The 16,973-nt window shown below is 40.5% G+C and overlaps 1 protein-coding gene across 7 annotated transcripts; it reads right to left on the bottom strand.

The window, feature by feature from the left end:
* Nucleotides 1-518: 518 nt before the first annotated feature.
* LOC146494509 (MYND-type zinc finger-containing chromatin reader ZMYND8-like) lies at nt 519-16,741 on the bottom strand. Of its 7 annotated transcripts, none has more exons than XM_085144883.1 (22): nt 16,686-16,741; nt 16,311-16,527; nt 15,981-16,216; nt 11,045-11,115; nt 10,290-10,453; nt 8,161-8,382; nt 7,738-7,851; nt 7,518-7,610; nt 7,280-7,367; nt 7,146-7,201; nt 6,971-7,048; nt 6,724-6,839; nt 6,110-6,585; nt 5,845-5,973; nt 5,578-5,727; nt 4,743-5,255; nt 3,406-3,834; nt 3,134-3,279; nt 2,941-3,021; nt 2,782-2,860; nt 2,402-2,641; nt 519-1,740 (listed from the first exon to the last, which is right to left on the bottom strand). In XM_085144883.1, the coding sequence occupies exons 3-22, from the start codon at nt 15,992-15,994 to the stop codon at nt 1,565-1,567; spliced, it is 3,435 nt and encodes a 1,144-aa protein (XP_085001009.1). In that variant the 5' UTR covers nt 15,995-16,216; nt 16,311-16,527; nt 16,686-16,741; the 3' UTR covers nt 519-1,564. The 7 variants fall into 7 exon arrangements, with proteins under 7 accessions (XP_085001009.1, XP_085001008.1, XP_085001010.1 ...); XM_085144882.1 differs by having other exon boundaries at nt 16,315-16,527; XM_085144884.1 differs by having other exon boundaries at nt 5,845-5,958; nt 16,315-16,527.
* Nucleotides 16,742-16,973: the final 232 nt, after the last annotated feature.

The following is a 16,973-nucleotide window of genomic DNA, read 5'->3' as shown; positions in this document are numbered from 1 at the left end:
TTTACTGCTGTTTACACTTAGCTAGATTAATGCGACGGTGTTGTGTTTAGTATGTTGCTTTGGGTTTTTTTTGCTTGTTTTCTATTCTTTTTCTCTCAACAGGTGATCCCGGAGATATTTTTTCCCCCCCTTTCTCACCGTCCCTCTCCCCTTCTGTTTTTCTTTTCCTTCCTCTTTCTTTCTCCCTTTCCTATTCTTCACTCATGTCTGTCCCGTCTGTAACAACTGAAAATAAAATAAAATAAATAATAAAAACAAAGGTCGATCAAATGGACCAATACGGCAATGCCATGATGATCCATTTGGCAAAATAAATCCATTGGGTATCCTTGTTGGTCTTCAGATATCAATTGTGACGGCTAAAGAACCAAATGGGACAGGCAAAAAAAAAAAAAAAAAAAAAAAAAAAAAAAAAAAAAGGAAATGCTTTTCTTTCCAAGTTCCTTAGATTGACCCCAGTTATTTATCTACTTTCACCCCCCAAAAAAAAATCTTTCTCACATCACACTCAAAACAACTCATGCACCAAACTGACGATTTTTTTTTTTTTTTTCCTCTTCACGGATCCATTTATTTTATATACAATATGTAAACAAGAACGAGACACAAGCTCAAAACAGACATGCTCACAGGCAGTAATATCCAGCCAAAATGCAGTTTCTATTAATGTCTACCCAGTTCTTAGCAGCAATCTGACCAGGATTTACTTTGGATATCTGGTCAAACTGGCTTTGCTTAGAGCTGACATTCATATAAAGTAATATACTTTCCAATAACTTTTTTTTTGTTTTGTTTTTTTAAACACATAGAAATGTAATTCCAACAAACATACTATAAAAACATATAACACTATAAATATTGTTCAGGTATCTTCTTACAAAAACTTTGTACAGTTTAAATTTTTAGTTCATTTTCATAAATTGGATCTCTTTCTGTAGTCCTATACAACATAAAACTACAATACAAAACTGGTAGGAGACAGAAATGCCACCACTGACATGAAGAGGACATGGCTGAAACCATTTTTAAACTTGCATTGCTAAATTTAAAAAAAAACAAAACAAAAACAACAAAAAACCCCAAACACCTTAGTTGGCATGAAGCGGTGGTTTATACCAAAGATAAAACTTGCATCAGTCAAAAGATCTCTGATGGCACCATGATAAATGTTGATGGCTGTTTCAAATGTTTTGTCTCACAATATGGAGAACAGTCGGCAAAATAAAACAACCCTGAAGGAGCAGCAATGGAAGTGATAAAGACAAAAGTTTTATGTGGATTCATACAATCTTGCTCAGAGATGAGAAAGTGGTGAGAGAGCTGGAACATAACTACAGTATGAAAACATATTGACTCACATTTATTTCTCAAGACAGACAGCTTTCACAAGGTGAATCCACCTGAACGTAGATGAGGAAACTGAGAATGACATTTGAACCAAAAACTAGGTGTACATAAGGGAATGGGAAAAAGCGATTTGTCACAGAGGTGTGGGCCTTCCGGCACCACATCTGAACCAAAGAGTCCCACGGTGACCTCCCAAAATGTGCCCATAGTGTAGCAGTTAGGTCACAGTAACACCAGCACTGTCCTTGCTTTTGTCCATATATGTGGGAGAGTTGCTTTTGTCCGATATTGATCCTGAGCCTGAAGGCACGGTCTGCGTGGCGGGAGAGTGGCCTGATGGTTTGACTGACGGCTCTGAGTTGGGGTCTGCCTCCGGCTCCTGCTGCGCTGTGGCTGTTTATATTTTAAATAAATAATAATAATAATTTAAGAAGAGAATATATACAGGTTGTCTAAATCATCTTTGCACAGTTTGTTTCTTAAACCACAGGTTAGGTAAGAAGGGAAAAAATGTCTACAATTCTCATGAACGATGTAACACATTTGTGTTTATGATTTCACATTTGCACTGTACCTTAGGGGGCTGAGCTACCAAATAAGAGTGGGGAAGAAAAATGGACAAAATTGGAGACGATTTCATGTTGAATTTAAATCTAACATCACATTAAAATTACCAAATAGGAATACAATGTAAGAATACAAAAGAAAAAGAATATCCCACTGAAACTGAAGAGCACTTACATTAACTAAACAAAACACTGACGACAAGTCTGTTGTAATAAAGCTCCTAACCATCTGTACCCTGCTTCTTCTAACTAATTTCTTAATCTTGTGTCATTTATAGGTCTGTTTATTCAGTGGGCAACTTTATTCCTTCTAAAAAGTGTGATGCAGTGATTACATGACCAACAAATGACCGACTGACAGGTAAATATAGAAGGCATCACCATAGTCACTTTTAGCTTAGTTTTACTAATAGTTTAACTCTTTAAAAAAAATTTATAAAATTACATCCATCCATCCATCCATCCATCCCAGGTATGTTTTATCTTACCCGATTGTGTGCAGGACTTCATGTGCTCTGGCCAATGGGCTTGCTGGCAGGGGTAATCACAGTAACTGGTGTTCCAGCAGCAATAGAAGATGGCCTCCTTCCGACAGTTAGCACACCACTGTTTCTTTTTGGTCTCGTCCACCGCTTGCTGCTTTTCTAACTCCATTTGCTTTTTCACCTCAGCCACCAATCGTTCTCTTTCCTGCTCCAAACTCTGCCTCATCTCTGCCATTGTTAGTTCTGCATTTAAAAGACACCAAGACAAAAAACGTGAAACTTGTATACCATGTCGACACCTGTTTAAAATTTGATGGCGAGGAAAAGGCGGGTTGAAGATCAAATAAGCTCTGAAGAGTGACAGAGGTAAATGGGTATCTTACCCAGATTGTGCTTCATCTCTGACAACTCTTGCTGATGGAGCCACTGGAGCTTCTCGATCTCTATCCTTAACCGTCGAATCTGTGGTAAAAATACACTGTGATTATAAATACTGACGTATTATTACCACAGAAAGTGTTGCTTTGACTGACAATCTTTACCTCTGCAATCGTGTTTCCCGATGTGCTTTTGGAAAGATCATTGTAGATTTCGGTCATCGTCCCCTTTATTGTGTCCATAATCTGCAAAGTATTGGTAAAAATGTGACATTACTGTTGAAATACTCAGTTATAACCTTTGCAAACAAAGTTAATAGAGTAGAATTTTAATTTTTAGGAAAAGGCTCCAACTTACTTTGTTTGTGTATTTAGCTATATCTGCAGCTACATCAGCTGAGACTGTGGGGATCTGCAAGTCACCAGACATAAAAGAAGAGCTACCAGATGTGACCTGGGCAGATGTTGATGAGGATGCACTCAGAGGTGGGTCTTTTTGTTGCCCTGCAGAGGATGATGATGATGATGATGACAACAAAAAATTAAAGGGAAATTATAAAACTTCAAGTCCACTTTTTATTTTGTTATGGTGACTAACGTGGACATGACTAATTGTATTGGTGTATATACCCTTGGCTGCTTGTCTGGTCTGATAGCGAGTGCTTGAAGAAGAGTTCTGCTGTTGTGGGCTGCGCGTCTGCACAGCCGACTGCTCTCCATCCTGTTGCTGTTGCCTCTGCATCTTCTGCATATGCCACTTCTGAGAAGATGTTTGAAACTTTGTTGGATTCCAAACTACAGCCCGCTGCACAGCTTGAGCAGTCTCTTTAGGCAGTAGGGGACGCTGTTTCTTTACAGCTGTAGTCACTGGTGAAGAAGTGGAGACAGGAGAAGGTGTAGTGGTGGATCCACTGGTGGTGGTCGTGGCACTGGGCTGAGCAGAAGCGGCAGAGGAAACAAGGTTGAGCGCCGATGTGACGGAAGGCTGCGACGAGTCTTTCATGCTGGATGTAACATCACGTGCTGAGGCTACTGATGCAGCAGATGAAGGCAGTTTGCCTAAGCAGTAAAAAAAGTCTTATGGGTGAGGCGTTCTGCATTTCAAAATCAGCCACATTAAACAGATTTAACATTTTATAGCGTATATAAGATTATATTTATTTAGACTTTAGAAGACTGAAATTGATATTCAGCCTTTCTCCGATGATGATTTAAGACTAAAGATTATTAATTAGGACATGTAGAAATGCTTCAGCAAAGGTAGCACCTAATAACGCCCTTTGACAGACAGCAATTTAGTCGCATTTCTATAAAAAGAAAAAGAATGTGAAAAGAATCATTGCAGTCTTACTTTTAAAGAATTTTGTTACTTTATTACCCATAGAGCATTTCAAAGTATGATTGAGATCACTATGTAGACATAGAACCCAGTCACTTTGTCTCTTGTCTGAATGCATGGCATTTGAAAGCAAAGCTTTATGATAATTACTGGAATATATTGTCCTCTCCATTTAGTAATGTTTCTCTGCCACTGACTGGCAAACAAAGCCACAATTTTATATTTCCGCCCCCCACCCCCGCCCTCCTGCTTGTCATTGTGGCCAAAACACTCAAACTTAACTTCCTCTGCCCACAGCCCTTCTTTCCAAAACAATTCCAGCTTATCCAGATGTTGTTTTGCAGACTTTAGAGTTCGACTCCTGTGATAATCGCAGCTAAGATTGCGACGATTCTTCAATGTAGACCCTGTTTGTGCATCAACTCAATCAATAAGCTCATGACTACCCTTACGTCACCTACAGTCTTCCACCTAACAGAGAAACACTGCACAGTTTAATCTGAAGGTTTTCATGGTCTTTCACATCATGCCTTAACTTGTGCAATTCCCCATACCTGACACTGATGTTTTGTATAACCCCCCCCCCCCCCCCCCCCCCCCCCCCCGAAAAAACAAAAACAAGCCTCACCTTCCAGTTTAGCAACATTAGACTCTTTGGCAGCTTTGGCAGTGGAAGATCCCAGCTCTCTTTTTGCCCTCTTTGAGTCACGACCTCCATGTTCATCCCCTAAGTCAATCACAAGCTCTCTTTCAGAATCAGAGTCCTGCTCAGCTGCTGATGTATTAGCAGCTGCTTTGACATCCTCTGGGGCTTTGGGTTTGTCAGCAAGGGGTTGAGACTGGGGTGTTCTGGGCTTGTCCTTGAGGTCTCTATCTGGGCCATTGCTACCCTGCTTCTCTTTGAGTGGGGGTTCTGGGGTAGCTTTATCCCCCGTTGCCACAGCTCCTTCCTTATTCTCTCCATCAGTGCTTGCTTTAGACCTTTTTCTCTCCATTTTGTCCTTGTCCTCCTGAGCTGAACTTTTTGGCTTGTGTTCCTCATCACTGAGATACTCGCTGTCACTTGAATCTGATTTCTCAGAGTCCTCAGAGTCACTGTGATCCACATCTTTATACGCATCTTCAGATATCTCATCAATACCTATATTAAGAAATGGACATTGTGTTAATTTCTTTCTGTCAGAAGCAAATAGAAAGAAATAATGAACCCTTTCTCTGGTAATAGCTTAATAAACCCTAGTCAGCAGCAGTCACACAGACTCATGACCGCCACTGATTAGAGAGTCAGAACTGCCGTGATGCATTTGTAAAATTGCCGAATTCAAATTAGTCTTGAGAAATAATCCACAACTTAAATTTCCTAGATTTGTTATTAATCATTACGTTGGCAAGTTCAAATGACTTGTACAGTATAAGAATAGAGTTCTGCAGCAAGTCATGTCACAAACTGGTTTTGTATGTACCAAGCTGTGCCTTGCAGCTTTCAATAGTCTTGTCCAAGCTCCTGATGGGTCTCTTTGGAGTAGAAGGGGGCGCAGGGACTCCTTGTTGTTGCTGCTGTTGCTGAACAGTCTCACTCAGCTCTTTGAGATCCATTTCAGCCTTGACTCGATCTGAAATGAACATGTAAATGTTTGTTTAATCACAAATTCATTAATTATTAAGTACTTTTTGATTATTAGCCTTTGTGAGAACACAAATGCAGTCTCCCTTTGCTTTTTGTTACTGACCCAGGTTGAGATTGAGGATGCCACCTGTCCCTGCAGTCCTCTCCTGCTTTGGCACCAGTCCAGGGTTAAAGGGCTTTGGACTACCTGACACGCTGCCTGCAGGACCCATCTTCCCTGAAACAGGAGATGCTGTAATAAAAAGATTTTTTTTTATTTTTTTTTTATAGAAAAGCAACAAAAAAAAGAAAAGAAGAAAAAAAGCTTATAATGGTGAATAAAATAAGTTAAAATCACAGTTAATGCAACCAGAGTGGAGAAGACTTACCAGTACAGTCCATTGATTCCTCTCCAGTGCTGTAATGGAGTGCAGGATTTCTGTTGCCCTTTTCCACATCTTGCTCTCCATCAGACCCTGTGTGAACCGAAGAGTTTGTACTCATCGGAGACCGAGGCATGTCTGTCATTGAGACCCGCCGATTCATACTACTGGGTGTGCTACTCTTGCTGAGGACCATCTTAGGAGAAGCGGTTATATCAAAGTTGAAGCGAAGTTTATCTGGTTTCTCTGTTTTCACTGTACCAGCACCGGGGTTGGAAGGGTCCACCAGCATTTGTAGCTGGTTGTTGGGGGTGTACGGAGTGCGGAAGGGTGCGTAGTTGAAGACTCCAAACTTCTTGCGAATGTTTTCCACATAGACCTCCATCTCTTGCATAGCACTATTGAAAATGCTCTTTGTTTTCTTTACAGAGAAAGGGATCTCTTTGGACATGAGGTAGCAGTTGTTGATGGGAACCCAGGCCCTATGTGGAAATGCAACAACAGAACAAAATAATGTTTTAATACATTTAATATCCAGTGGAGATGCAGCGACTCGGGTCTTTTCTAAACCTCTAAAACAAGGAGAGTTTCCTCTATAGTGCCCAAAAGGTTCATCTCACCTGTCGTGCTGCCCGAAGAAGCGTGCATCTACTTGCCCATCCTTTTCACGAAGTGCTTTTGCTGGCCAGAATGGAAAGCCCTTGAGCTTAGCCCAAACCAGGGGGTGGGGTTGACTCTGTTGGATAGAGCAAAACACTAAAATACTGTGCTTCACAAAGCTGATATCCAAGCTAAAACGTATAACAAAAATAATTTAAAAAAAAAAGTCTGTTACTTTTATGGATTTAAATTAATGTAAAGACCTACACATGGCTCACAAAACCAGTTGTCCCTTTTTTGGCATGCGGACAGGTAGCACTCTGGACACACCTCAATCTCATTCATCTAAAAAAGAAAAAAAAAAGTATTAAATGAAGATGATGCAAGTCCATAAATAAGACACATTTACAAAAATGTCACCAAGTAATTAAAGTTGCTTTACCTCATGTTCACAGATCCTGACAATAACTTTCGCAGTTGCTGTTAATTTGTGATTGCCTGGAAACGACGCACAAGCTTAATTTATATATTATTACGACAGTAAAGGGAGTAATAATGTACATCAAAGTTGCCTACCTCCATTATAGATGATGCAGTTGTGCAAGATCCATTTCACATCAGCAAGAAAAGCTTCAGTACAACCATACATCTTCTTCTTTACATTCTATAGTACAGTGAAAATAATAATATCAGTCAAGCAGCTGCACTTTTGCCAGCATTTTTTTATGCATATTTACCTCATGTTTCATTCTAATTCTAGTTTTGTTTTTTTATTGTTAATACTTCTCCATAAAAAAAATCTATATACGAGTACCTTCTCTAAAGTACATAAGTCCATGGGGTGGAAGATGTACTCTGCATAATCTGGATGTTGTTCCAGAGATACAGGCTTCTGAAAGGGCTCAGTCTGCTCAGATTACACAAATAGGAAATAAGCACACATGAATTACACTTTCCTCATGGATGTTTCCAGAATCTTTGGTTGAATCTGCAACACGCAACTGGGCATACAAAGACTTGAAGAAACCCCTTACCCCAGGCTGTTTAATCTTTTGGAGTGCAAATTTGAGTAAATAGGAGAGCTGGTCTATTGTCAGCATTGTCATCGCCTTGCTCTGGGTTTCAATGCATTCAGCGACTGTAATTTTCTGCAACAAAATAATAATAAAAAACAAGACAATAATTGGTAAACTAAAGAGATACTATTCATATCTAAAACTGTAAAGTTTAAATCACTTTTTTTGTGATTCAGTTAGTGTATTCCAAATTGAAGAATTGTGTAACAAATACACGAAGAAGTGAATAAGTAGATCTGAACTTTAATCTTCTAATGTCGTCTCTTATGCTCACAGAAGCATGAGCTATGAGTTTGAAAGGTAGTTTCTGCTGTTCATGGCACACAGTTCCACAATTACTTGTGTACGCCCACATAAATGCACATGACTACAGCAAGATACCTCACACTCTGGACAGAACCAGTCGCCCTCGGGCTCAGCTGGTAGTTTGAGGCACTTGGCGTGGTACACCCTGGGGCAGAGCTCACAGCAGAGCACCTGGCCCTCGCGGTGGCACAGCCAGCAGTAGAAGTCGTTCCTGCCGTCCTGCGGTACAACATCAACAGGGTCTGTGGTGAGTGCTGGCTGCTTCATATAGTAAAAGGGACCATGTCTTAGCTCTGACTGAAATGCAGGCAAGAGAAACAAGGGGGCAGGTTTCAAAAAACACGCAGGAACACAAAAAGGTGCAGTGCAACAGAAACAAGCTGGGATAAGCAGGGTAAGCAGCATAGAAGGTAATAAAGACAATCAATCCAACACAAAATTGTTTTAAGAAAATCAGTTAATAGTCTGAACATCTAGTCATGTAAAGGCTTCAAATGAAATCAATACTAAACAAACAGGTTCTACAGTGCAAGCTGAGACATGGCTCACCTTAAACCTAAAGAGTAAACATTGCATGATGTGGCTCTCTGGTAAATGCCTAAATGGTATCTTAGTGTTAACATGTTACTACATGAATACAAGTTGATAGATGGCTCAAAAGAGTCTTTCTTTGCCCAAATTCAAGTCTTGGTGGTGTTAAAATCCAGCTGCTACTTATTTGACCTTTCCCAGACAGCCAAAGCATGTATTCCAACAGTGCCACGAAGACATAACTATGCTCACATCAGATACCTGTCAAATTATACAACAGGGTCTAAATTAGCTTTCAATATCATGTAAGATCAACACAGGACTAAAAGGAATCACGCAACACTACATTATCCACCAAGCAAACAATAAAAACCATATCCATCTATCCTATTTGGTACTAAATGTCAATGTTAATGACCATTGGCGACTAACGTTGCATTAAACGACTTGTTTCCAAAATAATATATCCATGTGAATTGTGGCAGCTCACATTCCTGTATGGTGGGTCTACTTTAAAAATGGCCAGTATTCAAGAGATTATGATCAAAATCAGTGTGTTCTCACAGGCAGTATATAGCATTTAGATTAGACTATTGCTGGGTTCTGTATACCTTGAAACTCAACGCTGGTCAAAAAAGTCAAAGCTCACTACCATTCCAGTAAAGTTGGAAAAACAAGGAAAACAGGCTTTGTTTTGCTTGTTAGGAAGGCAAAGCCATTTATGCATCAAGTTAGCAATGCTTGATTTCTGCAGTTTAATAATAAATACTGCTGCTTTACCTTATTTGGCAAATCACAAATACAAAACAGTGGCAGTATAGTTTAAAAAAAACTCTGAAGTTTTACTACGGTTTACATTCACAGCTGCCACCTTGGATTGTTAAGTCACTGTTGGTGGGGCTGCTCTGACTTTCCGAGCTGCAAAACCAACTTGAGTTGTCTATTTGACAATTCTGACTTCGGACTATAGCACCAGTACATCTGGTAACATATTCTTGTTGAATACCCTCAGATACCCAATCCCCCTAGTTCATCTCCTTTGATGATGGACAAGGAGGTCTCAGTCTCACCCTTCATGTTCAAAACCAACAACTGGCTAAAGCCTGGCATTTACACAGACAGCTGAAGACCTGAAAGCCAACTAGTCAATCCTGTTATACATCTTTAACGTCCACTTGGACTGTGTTGCCTGGGAAGCCTATGTACTTGGTGCTTTGTAACACAAGTACACGGACATCCGCATCAATCCTCCCACTAACTGTCTGATGATGAAATTCACGTCACTCGGACTCGAACAGATCCTAGCAGACTTCCAGAAGTGGAAGGTATAATCTGCCAACTGTATGCAGTGCAATTTTTTTTTCATATATTGTACACATTAGTTGTGGAAGCATGAGGCAAAAAATAAATAAATAACACTAAACGCTTCCCATTCAAGACCCTGAAAATACACTTTATTATGGCTGTGTTTATACAGCGGTTAGATTGACCATAAACATATCTGATTTCTGATGTGGTCAGATAGCACATCATATGAAATGGTTCTTTTTAGGCACAACCCTGGTCTTAACATTCTATGAAAGTATATGGCCCATTATTGAAATTGGATAAAGAAATAGCCTTTGAGAACACACCTGATTTCAAAATGAACTTGCACTTACAATAGCCCTTACCTGGTCTTTGTTGTTACAATTCAAGGCCCCTGGCTTCTTCTTCTTCTTAAGAGGGCTGGGGGAGGTTTCAGAGGGAGAGTGCCCATTGGAGGAATGGGTGGGACTCGACACCTTTCGTTTCTGTGGTGCCACTGATCTTTCTGCTGACCCTGGTGGATCAGGGACTGAATACATAAAGATAATCGTGTCATCACACAATAGGAGTCAAGCTTGTAATGTTCAATGTATTTACAGACACCACATTACATAAGCTTAAGAAAAATAATTACCGAAAAGTGGAAAAGAGGACAAAAAAATCAAAAACAAAACAAAACTATAAAACTATGATACATCACTGTCATCGACCCACACGTCTTCCCTTGAGAAACCGAGGGAGGAACAGTATTTTGAAGTTATTAATTTTCAAGCGAGCAGTACAATAGATTCTGTGTTCAGCACTATTATTTTTAACCATCTAACACAGCAATCACAGTAGTCTGAAAAGCAGTTACTGAAGACAACACTTATACACGTCAAATTACTATTTCATCATAATAAATGGCTAGAGGGCTTCCTCGGAACTAACTACACCCCATGTAGATTCAGCAGGCAGACTGTCAGGAAAAATGGATCATCTTTGCAATCCTAAGAGACCAGCAAAACGTATTAAGACTCTTCTCCTCAAAACATACAGTAAATAACCTCTACCTTCTCTGTAACTGAGCTGTGTTGGATGCTTGGCTCCTAATGTGAGGTCCTCGGCCTTAGAGACTTACCTTTGGATCGCACAGATGCATCCATTCCCTCTACCACATCAGACTCCGTCTTTATCTCCTCCTCAGCCAGACTGCAGAGCACCGAACAGGAGCACACAGAAACACAGAAAGAGACGCAAACACAAAGTCAGAAAGGGTGTTCAGAAACCACATCAGCATAGCAGTAAACAAGTGGAACACCACCTAAGGCACCCGGGTCCCAGAGGATCTGTCAACAGGGACTCTGCTGATTTCCATTGTTGTTGTTTTCATTTGATTTTACAACATCTCCCACTTTGTTTCATGAAATTAAAATACTTTCCATATTATCATCTACAATGGAGTCTGCAAATGTTCTTTATGCTCCAAGAGAAAGGATGATAAATATCACCATGGTAACGCTGATCTCCGCTAAGCACAAGCTGAGATTTGCAACAACACGTAGGGCCATTTAGCTGTAATTACCCTGCACCTCTGTCCTTACATTGCAGTCATAGCATTTTAGTCCTACTAGGTCACAATATTCACACAGTGCTTTCTTTGACATACAGTGTATAGAGCTATAGATCTGTAGCAACAAAAAAAGAAAAGAAAAATCCACAGAGAGTTGGTACATACCACTGAAGGGACAGCCCCCCATGGCAAATAACAGTACCTCTCAAGCCCCTTCAGTAACAACAGAATACCCCTGAAGGATTTGGGCCCATTGTTAGATACTAGTAGGAAGAGATATATCTAATAAACGTCACACATTTCTGGCCTAGATCTTAATTATGGTCACATGAAATCTTCTGTCATTTCTGGCACTATTTTATGTCTTTGTTTATAAAGTGGCAAACACTTTTTTAAATTAATAAATAAATCCAAAACCTAAAAATGCAACACACATACTGTATGTAGCACTGGAAACGACTGATTTCCCTTTGCTCTTGCGTAGCACCCCACTTCCTCTGAGGCAAAAAAAGAAAAGAAAAAAAAAGACAGGAATAAAGGGGGTCTGGCAATAAATGAAGGTCTTTGAGTGTTTGGCTCCTCCTCTGTGAGAGCCACAGAGGGCCTAGTTCCAAGGATGTAGCCTTTATTGAAAAGCCTAGAGAAGAAAACCCACCCACAGACCCCTGACAGGTCACACACTTGACCAGATCATAGCTTTGGCTACAGCTCTGGTTTCCCGCTAGGATGAGTGGTTTTCGGGGTAGAACTCAAAGGTCAACCACATTTGTGGGATAATCTTTTTTTTTTCCCCGTTCTGAAACTAAAGGAATGCTCTGCATGTCCCCTCCTCCATCCTTAAAGAGACATTCCATAAAAAAGTTAAAACAAATGTCAGCTCACTGAGAGGCAAGGAGGGTTCAAAATGCAAATCCTACGAGTTTGATCAATAAAACAAAAGCGATTACATATGAGCATAATGGCTAGTAAACCTATGCTTGTAACGTCTTGATAAACGCTCAGTTATCCAAGTAAGTTATCCAAAAAACGCTTACTCATAAACGTTTGCTCATAACACCAAGTAAACCACGATATATCGACAAACGGGTTTAAGATTAAAGTTTGTCACTGTGGCAAAAGAAAATACACTGTGGCTCACAATCACCAGCAGTTCCTAAAAACATTCAAGTCACCGATGGTTTATCTGAAACTCGAGAGAATACAAGCATAGCTTGCATTGTCTGAAAAAGTGACAAACATGGGTTGAGCAGAGTTTCTCATGGCATTTGGGTATCTAGTATCATCTAGCCTGCAGTTTCAAATGCACATACACAGCCTCAGTCACACACACCCCAACCCCTCCGGGGCCTTCCTGTTCCGGACTGAGTGAACAAATGAGGCCCACATGAAAATAAGAAACCGTTAGCCAGTTCACTCTGCTACGTGTGCCACAGCCCTATAAAAGAACATTCGCCATCACCAAGCAGCCCTGAGCTGCCAAACAACCCTATAATACACATTTTCAACACCAATGGCAAGACATTTATGCAACTACAAAGAAAACAGGATTAGCAGAAGTTAAAAGGAAAAAGAAAAAAGTATGAAGATCCAAAGTGCATTCTCAGATTATGAGCTATGATCCATCAAATAAGAAGATTTAAACAAATAAATCCTTAGCAGGTTCTGAGATATATTCCATAATAGTCAGGTGCAAGAAAACACAGTATTCCCACTCAGTAAGTACTGAAGTACCTGACGGACAAAAAGGAAACAACACTGAATCAATGTCTTTAGATTCCACTCCTGTGAGAGACGAGCAGGGTTCTCTCGTCACAGAAAATGGAGGCCACAGCTTGCTCCCCTCCCCCCTCTCCCCCATCCCCCACTCCAAGGCTGAGACTCGGGCACTGGCACATCCATGCAGGAGGACCAGAGAGATCTGTGGAGATTACAGTCCAACATTACGAAAAAACATGGTCTATGTCGGGGCAAAGCCTCACGGCCAATGACAGAGACAGAGGCGAAACACAGGGAGGGAGACACAGGAAAATCCAGCAAAGTCAGAAGCTCTCATCTGTGTGTGTTGGGTTTTTTTTTTTTTTTTTTTTTTGTTCCCTGTATTCAATCTTGGCTTCCCTCCTTCTGTGTGAATACTGCTGTCATGGAATAATGAGATTTCATTTTTAAGAAACACAGACCACCACTCTAAAACCACAGTCAGGTCCTGGCAAAGCTGTATGGAAAAGCTTCTCTACATGTAAAAACAATAAACAATTTTCACACATTAAACAGATAAATATCTGGATCCGTCTGGAAATCCAGAAATGCAACTGAATGCGAACACCATACTGCACTCATTATATTGCAACATATTAGAGATGCCACTGAAAACATCTGCGAAAAAGAAAAGGTATCCTACACGGTCTGCTACACAAAACCCTAGAGAGATTATTTGATTTAGCAATACGACAAGAAACAACCGGCTTTCATGAGAGCAACAAACACATGCAGACAACTGAAGAAATGAATAGGATTAGCTTTTGCTTTTCCTGGGAAATAAAAGCATTTCATTAAACAATGACTTTAAATAAATTAAGGTGCCTGATCTAGCACAACTCCCAGCACTTAATCAGTACGCTGCTAGTATACACAGCGTATTCTGTACGAAAGAAAAAAAAAATGACCTGGATCTTATAAAAGGCTGTAAAGGGTGAATCAAAGATGGCTGTGGAATTTTCCAGAAGGCCTTGCTCTCCCTGCTGCTCTCCCTCGGATTGTCAATCTTTAACCTCAACTGCAGCTGCAATTGGCTGGAGGGCCAACAGGGTGGAACTTTATTGGTCGGCTGTGTTATGCCACACAGATCACAGTATGCAGGCTCCCCTCTTCCTCTTAAAAAGCGCTTTTGCTGCAATGCAGAGATTTCCCTCTGCCTCAGACGATTTATTTTCCTTCGGTTCTGTTTGATAATTTGTGATTATGACAGCATAAAACCAGGGGGCTTTTTTTTTCCCTTTAATGTTTTAAAAAAGCCTTGTGGCTGTCATGCACAACTCAGTGTCTGTGCTATTCAACCTCTGTCACTCTCTCTATAGCCTGCAATGCTACAGAAAGAGGCCCAGAGCTTTGCCCCACATATATCCATCTAAAATTTAATAATTACACATTTTAACATAAATTCTCAATCAGGCATTGTGGCGTAGTAAAGGTTTTGGTTTTGGTTTCACAGATAGCAATCTTTTAAACTACGAGTAATTTCCTGATTATAACCTTACTCCCTTCTGAATGTTGCCTACATGAAAAAAAAAAAAAAGCCTTGCGTCAGGCCACAAGAAAAAGAAATCATTCTTTGTTTCCCCGGCACAGCTGAGACTGCTAAAATGGTGCAACATGACAAAACACAACGTACCGACTATGATGTGGACAGCATGACAGGTTATTTGAAGGAACAATCCTTCTTAACGACACTTTTACCAGCTGTTCAAATGCAGTTGATACTTATGTAAAGCATTCTGCTTGACTCTGTTTGAAATGTGCTATTCACATTAAACTGATTTGACTTGAAATGTTTAAAAATAGGTCTGTCTTATGTTATTTCCACGAGTAGTGTGTTATATTTGCTTATGCCGTCTGATCTGTGAAGACAGCAGCACAAAATGGCTACTGCCTGGCTGAGAGCGTAGGAAGCAGTTTCACAACAGCACTGTGGAATTGCAGAAGCCAGGGGCAATAAACTCCAGGCCTATGAGTGTAAATAGAGGCAACCAGTTTATAAAGATTACACTGGAAAAAGTGGAAGGGGATTACCCTGTCACAAAGTGTTTGTAATGTGGCCTCTGACTAGTATGGACTGTAGAAAACCCAGTCTTAGTGCAGCTTTCCTAAATGTGTATACACTGTGCTACAGTTCTCATGTTCTAGATATTTTTCACATATGTGTACATAAAAATGTTACAGTGACGTGATGCCCTGCGCAATCTGCCCTCCTAGCATGCACTTCTGTTGCCCTTTCCATGTAGTCCCCATCCTGGCATGACACAAGAAAACACCACAGAGCCAATCCACTTAGAAACAGTACATAATACACCCTTTCCTCCACTGCCCATCCCCCATTCTTCCTCTGCCATTCTAAAAAAAAACACAAACACTCCCACAACAGAAAGGAGATGTGTGTGCCATTTTAAAATCCAACTCTCTTTTGCATTCTAAAAAAAATAAAAGGATTTTTCATGGTCCACTCTGCCTCCTGTATGGCAGGCTGGTTGTCTGGGGCACTCATGTGACCCTGAGACATAGAGAGAGAACAAGGGTGAGAGTCGTTAGCCAACCCCCACCCTCCCACCCTCAGCACTGTGGAGCACAGAGGCCTTACGAGGCCTCCAATCCACCCCAGCTCCTCCTCCTCCTGCACACTAAACTGACTTTAAGGTGTGCGCATTCATCATTAGAAACCAACAGTCAGCACAACACGAAGAAGGAAGCCATGTTGTTATCAGAAGTCTGAGATAAAAAAGACAGAGCTTACCTCTGTGGATGCATGGCTGCCTGACACACTGTTATGTCAACACTTATAAAACATGGAGGACACTCTCAGCCCTCAGTCGGGGAAGGCTCCGCTCTTCAGGCAAGGCGATCAGGCCCCGGTGATGTTAGCCAGATCCTGACTGGTCGCTTTCCTCACAAGCAAGATGCAAGGCCGCGCCTGATTGGCCGAAATGTTTCCTGAGTAATTATCTTTGTTCAGTGCAGGCAGGGGCAGCACTGTGAGAGTCAGAGACAGGGGAAGAAAAATAAGCACAGAGCTAGGTCTTAAAACCACAAAATATTGTGATTACTGCGAGTATTTCTGACATACAAACCCATGGAACAATGCTTTGTAGCTTCCAACAGCAGAATCAGGAAACAACCGTCTTAGTTGAAGGTTTTAGAAGCAGAAACGGCAGCATGTAGTGTTGAGAGCAGGACACCATGGCTTCTCTGCACAAGCTTCCATTTTTTATGTGGAAAGGGCCTTTGTTTAAACTCCTCCCTCTTGGCTTATTCCAAAGAAAAGAGAGGCTAAAGCTGTTCTTCTATTCGGACATTTCAGCCATCAAAAAACAGAACAACATAAGAAATGATATACTTGTATTTAATCCTAAAGAAGCTAACCCCTACTTTTTATTATGTATATATGAATAATGGGCAGTTAAACAAACCATAAGCAAAAATACTGTGTACGAGTGATTACCTGATAAGCTTGATCATTTACCAGATGTGGTCCCGTCTGACTTTCAGCAGACCCAACTATGACCAGATAAAGAGTAAAATATATAGATTATTAGGCAATACAATATAACAATTCATTCTGAGGAACACATGCACGTTCCTTTTTGCTTTATCTCATTTGTTGAGTCTGCTCTTGGGTCATTTGTAAGGCTTTAATTTGATGTGATGAAAAGTCTATTTTTATATACTCTTATGTAGAATTCAAAGCAGTATTTGAATACTAGAAAAATGTGTTCAATGCATAGGACTT

Source organism: Neolamprologus multifasciatus, chromosome 20 (genome assembly GCF_963576455.1).
Source record: "Neolamprologus multifasciatus chromosome 20, fNeoMul1.2, whole genome shotgun sequence".
In the NCBI taxonomy this organism is placed as follows: domain Eukaryota; kingdom Metazoa; phylum Chordata; class Actinopteri; order Cichliformes; family Cichlidae; genus Neolamprologus; species Neolamprologus multifasciatus.
This window is presented reverse-complemented; position numbering and strand designations above follow the sequence as displayed.

Excerpts from the sequence above, each read along its gene's own strand:
- LOC146494509 (XM_085144883.1), bottom strand. Across the intron at positions 3,835-4,742 it reads TAATGTTGCTAAACTGGAAG|GCAAACTGCCTTCATCTGCT; the intron begins GTGAGGCTTGTT and ends TTTACTGCTTAG. Across the intron at positions 2,861-2,940 it reads CGGGAAACACGATTGCAGAG|ATTCGACGGTTAAGGATAGA; the intron begins GTAAAGATTGTC and ends TTTTTACCACAG.